Consider the following 6,287-nt stretch of genomic DNA (forward strand, 5'->3'; position numbering starts at 1 on the left):
TCTTTGTCGTGTCGTGTTTTAATTGATTTGTTTTCATTTTAAGTGAAAAAAAAAAACACTACATCGTATCGTATCTTGTTCGTGTTATATATAAAACATTATCGTATCGTATTGTGTAGGTCAGAAAAAAACACGATACGACTAGCCCTACTTAATTTCCCAATAATTTTTTGCGTTACATTAACATATTTATAGCTTACTGGTACTTTGGCGTTAACTTAACATATTTATAACTTACTGGTACAGAATTAATATTTTATAATCAAAATATTTGTAACAAAGATACGTACAATTAATCGATACGCATTAATTAGTAGCATTACAATATCATATTCATATTATCATATATATTAATGTCATCAAATTCAAATATCTTCTCCCTCCTTTAGCAGTATCGCATCATATGCACGGACTGCCCATGCTTCCAGTACCGGAATCGGAGCTAAGACAAATTTCCGTCAACGTTGTCGATAAATAGCCGACGAATCATTAATTAAACTGATTATTAGTTAACAAGATTTAAGAGGCTTCCCACACAAACAGTCATTGTTAACAAACGATGCCGCTTCAAGGTGCTCGAACCAGGATCCAGCCGGAATCGCCCCACACAGATGGTTGTGACTCAGATCAAGATGTCCGATGTAAGACGCGGACGCTATCGACTTCGGGATCGGTCCTTTCAGATTGTTGTACGACAAATCCATCATCATGAAGTAAGATCTAGGCCCGAACACGTCCGGTATGTTGCCTTCGATAGCGTTTCTGCTAAGGTTTAAGATACTAATGCTTGAGTTGATCAATGTGGCTGGTAGCTTACCTGAAATCATGTTTCCATCCAGATTCAATGTCGCCAACACCGCCATTTTCCCAAGAGATTCAGGAACAGGTCCGGAGATCCTGTTCAGCGACAGATCAAGGTCGGAGAGACGGTAGATGTAAGAAATCGTGTATGGAATCGGTCCGTAGATCCGGTTGCCGCTCAGTAACGCGCGACTCAACATCCGCAGCTTCCCGAAGTTTTGTGGTATGGTTCCCGAAATCAAGTTGTTTCGGAGATCTAAATGCATTAACGACGATAGATTAGCGATTGATCTGGGCATTCTACCGGTGATTCGGTTGTCGGCAATGTTAAGAACCGTGAGACGGCTGAGTTTGCCGATATCGAAAGGGATTTCACCGGAGAGTTGGTTTCCGATGAGGTCGAGGATACGGAGGAACGGCAGAGACGAGATGCATGGAGGTATAATACCGGAAATACCCTTCCAGTCAGCAATAATGACACTTGATAGCCTCGTCAGCTTGCAAATAGCTGGAGAAATGGTTCCGTTCATGTACCCGGTCCGATGAGCCTTCTGGAAAATCGGGTCTTCGGACTCTCCACGGAGGTTGATGTCGGCAACCCGTTTGGTAGTCGGATCACAACTGATACCGTACCATTTCTTACAACAGTCGTTACCCTTCCACGACTTAAAGATGCCCAAGTAAGGCTCATGTAACGCAGCTTTGAAGGCCAGCAACGCCGCCCTATCCGACGGCGGACAGCCTTTAACGGCGGTTCCGACAAGCAACACCAAAACAGCTGTAATCAACAATGAGGTACCCATTTCTTTCTCTCTAGCTATCTCTCACACACTTACACTCTAAACTGTTTGCTCGGTTGTTTCTTTTAACTTTGTCTGCAAAACTCGACGTTCATGTGGGAGGACTGAGGGTGGTTGGTTTGGGTTGAGGGAAAGGAAAGGGAGGGAAGCTTAAATAGTGACAATGGCGGAGGTGAAATGACGGGATTAACCCTCACGTGTGATGTGTGAGGAAGGGTGAACAGGTCAACGTGGGTAGGGGATAAGATTGGGGATAGAGAAGGGCAACGAATAATGAGAGAGGTTGATTGAGAGTGAGAGGACTGAGGAGGTAAAATATCGAACCGCGTGTCATGTGCTTATCCAGGTCCTATTAATTGACTGCACGGCTTAACCATACGTCTGCAACTCTGCATACATACATTTTTTGGTAATAAGTAAGGACATATATGCATCTAGATAATGATGAAATCCTGCTTAAAAGTTAAAACTTAAAACGAGCTTTCAAGTTTCAAGTATGGGTTGTTTACGTTATTATTATTTTTTTATTCAAGTTTTTAACTTACTTTTATTGACTTTGCATATCCGAAATTGGTTGATTATTTATAAATGAAACATCACAGATAAGCATTATTGTCGTTTTCTTTTTCATAATTGGATAACTCGATTTGCATTAATTACTCAAATTAGGCGGGAATGCATACTTGTGAATAAAAAGCATCAATTTAGTCTAAATATTAAGTTGATCAAAGAATAGATGTTTATTGATTAGAAGCAAAGCCTTTTATATAAACAAGAATAAGATTTAAATCTACCAACAAACTTCCTAAAAACTACAGAGAATCAAGTTAACTACATATACTAATATCTCCTCGATCTTAGGAGAATTTATTGAACCAGAAATATTCAAAACAAACTCATCATATCCTTCACAATATAGAACTCCAAGCATGCTGCGTAACTTCATAAACGTGTCAAGTTTTAAAAGTTTCATCATGATATCTGGAATCTGCTCTGGAGATCTACAAAAAAAGCAATTCTACTTCCCCTTCCTTTTCTAGATCTCTTACTCGAACTGTTTCAAAGTTTTATTGAAGAGTTGTTATCATAGTCAATTGAGATCCTTTATTTTAAACTTGATTGAAGTTGTTGATAATTTATGTCATCCAAACACTTTGACAGGCACGGGTGAGACAACAACTTTCTCAACTTTGGTGGTCGATAATGTCACAATTGGTTGCTTCTTAGAACTCCAACTAACTATTGTTCCACTTAATACAAACACATAATCGATGTACTCTTGTTATTGTCCACATCTCTTGCAAAGTCACTAGTTTCACTCATCATATAGGAAACCTAACTTCAATGATCATTTGACATAACGTGAGACCTTTTAGCATCCATAAGATGGCTTCTCTTGGACAGAACATGAACCTGCTAATAAAACACATGATGAGAACATTATGTATGGTACTGAAACCTTTTAGCATCCATAAGATGGCTTCTTTTGAATACTCACAAAGGTCCAAAGTATGTGCTAAAAGATGATGATGAGATTGCAAGCTGGATCTATGCACAACAAACTGTTCCTTTTTCTTTAAGACACCAAAACACTCTACAAGCTCACAAATGTCAAAAAGGAGGCTAGGGTTTTCTTGAGGGTGAAAAGGAGATGATGAAGGTTGAGGGTGTGCAAACCATAGCCCTCACTTCCCTTAAATAAGGGCATAAACCCCAGAATTAGGGTTTAGCATAAAACGGTTGCCACGTTGTGGCCAATATATTGACATGTCGTGACGCACACTCAAATTGCGCGTTTCCATCGGTTAACGTCACGTCGTGGTACTATCATCACCACAACGTGGCCATCAAAAATCATTTCTTTTGAGTTTGAAAGCCATCACAACAAAAGAAGTATATACCTGGAACTTGGTGTTACAATTCTCCCCCACTTAAACTATATATCTTCCTCGAAATCCTTAGATGTAAATAGATATGGGTAGTGCTCGCGCATCTCCGACTCGGGCTCACAGGTCCACTCGGAGCTCTTCCGATGCTACCACTGGACCTTGACTAAGGGCACCACCTTGTTGCGCAAGGCCTTCGTCTTTCTATCCAGAATCGTCACTGGCCTCTCCACATAATTCAAGCACTCATCGACCTGAATGTCGTCTAATGGAATCACTATCGTATCATCACCCAAGCACTTCTGAAGCTGAGAAACATGGAAGGTTCTATGAATCGAACTAAGCTCCTCAGGCTGATCCAACTGGTAGGCTACCTTGCCTACCCTGGCCACTACTTGAAAATGTATGATAAATCGAGGGCCCAACTTGTCCTGCTTCCTGAAGCATATAACACCTTCTAGAGTGATACCTTCCGCAGAACCATATCCCCAACCTGAAACTCCAACTCGGACCGTCGCCTATCTGCGTAACTCTTCTATCAGCTCTGTGTTGTTTGTAACATCTGTCTGATCTGCTGGATAAGCTCTGTCGTATGGAGTACCACCTCAGTCCTTCCCATTACTCTATGGTCGACCTCTCCCCAATAAACTAGAGTCTGACACTTCCTCCCATAAAAAATCTCATACAAAGTTGCACCGATGTTGGAGTGATAGTGGTTGTTGTACGAAAACTCGGCCAAAGGGAGGTAGGAGTTCTAACTCCCACCGAAATCAATAACGCAAGCCCTCAACATATCCTCGAGTGTCTGGATAGTCCGCTCACTCTGCCTGTCTGTCCGTGGATGATAAAAAGTGTTGAAGTGCAATCTGGTTCCCAACTCCTTATGAAACCTCTACTAAAACTGGGAAGTGAATTGGACATCCGATCAGATACAATGGAAACCGGTACACCATGGCGAGCAATGATCGCATGCACATAAACATCAGCTAATTTCTCGGCTGAAGAACCCTCCCGAATGGCAAGAAAATAGGCACTCTTGGTCAGACAGTCAACGGTTAGCCAAATGACGTCAAACCCCTTGGTCATGCTCAGAAGTTTCATGATAAAATCCATGGTGATCTATTCCCATTTCCACATAGGAATCTCCAACGGCTGCAACTTGCTATGCGGTCTATGGTGCTCTACCTTGACCATCCGACATGTCAAACATTTCTCCATATACCAAGTTATCTCTCTCTTCATGCAAGACCACCACTAACTAAGTCTCAAGTATCGATACATCTTCATGGATCTAGGGTGAATAGAGAACCTGGACTTATGCCCCTCCTCTAACAATGTCTGTAGGACCCTATCTGAAACTGGGACCTAAACTCCCCCACACTGGGTCAATAATCCTCGACTATCGGTGACGAATATGCTAATCTGGCCCCTGATATTCTCTTTCTTCCAGTTCCCCATCTTGTTTTCCTCGGCCTGAGCCTCCCTAATCAAATCTAGCAGCGGTGAAATGATGGTCTTCCTCAAACATAATGTAACAAATGCGATAATTGGCACCGATCATTATTTACGGAAAGTGACAAACGTCAAGTATAATAGACTTAATACATATTATATATCAACCTATGATAAGCATATAAGATATAGTATTAAGATAAATAGGAAAAATCAACCAAATCGAGTTGGGGATTAGATTTCAGTTTCAGAGGTTCCAGTGGTCATGAAGTTTGCAGATATATTCCCAGAGGAGTTACCCGGTGTGCCTCCCGAGAGGCAGGTCGAGTTCAGGATTGACCTTGTGCCAGGTGCGGCCCCAATTGCCAAGGCACCATACCGCTTGGCACCGCCTGAGATGCAGGAGTTGTCATCTCAACTGCAGGAGATGCTAGGCAAGCAGTTCATCAAACCGAGCAGTTCTCCGTGGGGAGCACCAATATTGTTCGTTAAGAAGAATGATGGTTCACACCGGATGTGCATTGATTACCGGTAGTTTAACAAGTTGACGGTGAAGAACTGTTATCCCCTTCCGCGGATTGATGACCTCTTTGATCAGTTTCAGGATGCATCTTGGTTCTCCAAGATAGATCTGAGGTCTGGGTATCATCAGATGAGAGTGAGAGAGGAGGACGTGGAGAAGACCGCGTTCCGGACTCGTTATGGGCATTACGAGTTCGTGGTGATGCCATTTGGGCTCACTAATGTGTCAGCTGTGTTTATGGATTTGATGAATCGGGTATGCAGGTCGATGCTCGATCGATCCGTCATTGTGTTTATTGATGATATCTTGGTGCATTCCAAGACCAGAGAGCAGCATAAGGAGCGGAGCATCTTCGAGAAGTTCTGGGGTTTTTGAGGCGAGATCGGCTTTATGCCAAGTTCTCGAAGTGCGAGTTTTGGTTACGAGAGGTCCAGTTCCTTGGGCACCTCGTTAACCAGGATGGGATATTGGTCGATTCGCTAAATTCGAGGTTGTGATGCAGTGAGAGGTTCCGAAATCTCCCTCAGAGATCAGTAGTTTCTTGGGGTTGGCAGGGTACTATCGGAGATCCATTCAGGATTTCTCCAAGATTACGGTACCCTTACTCATCTGACGAGGAAGGGGGGTGGATTTCCAATGGGGCCTTGAGCAGCAGTCGGCATTTGAGACTCTTCCGCAGAGGTTGTGCGAGGCCCCGGTGTTGACCCTCCCGGAGGGAGTTGAGGACTTTGTGATATTCTGCGATGCATCCATCATTGGTTTAGGGGTGGTTCTCATGAGAGGACGGGTGATTGCTTATGCTTTGCGGCAGCTGAAGCTGCATGA

General features: G+C 42.9%; 1 protein-coding gene across 1 annotated transcript; it reads right to left on the minus strand.

Annotated features, from left to right (window-relative positions):
- Window positions 1-238: 238 nt before the first annotated feature.
- Window positions 239-1,743, minus strand: LOC145160787 (uncharacterized). The gene has a single exon (XM_079080114.1). The coding sequence runs from the start codon at window positions 1,602-1,604 to the stop codon at window positions 510-512; it is 1,095 nt and encodes a 364-aa protein (XP_078936240.1). The 5' UTR covers window positions 1,605-1,743; the 3' UTR covers window positions 239-509.
- Between the last annotated feature and the right edge of the window lie 4,544 nt (window positions 1,744-6,287).

This window comes from Lactuca virosa, chromosome 2 (assembly GCF_052849685.1).
Source record: "Lactuca virosa cultivar CGN04683 chromosome 2, Lactuca_virosa_CGN04683_v6, whole genome shotgun sequence".
NCBI classification, from domain to species: Eukaryota; Viridiplantae; Streptophyta; class Magnoliopsida; order Asterales; family Asteraceae; genus Lactuca; species Lactuca virosa.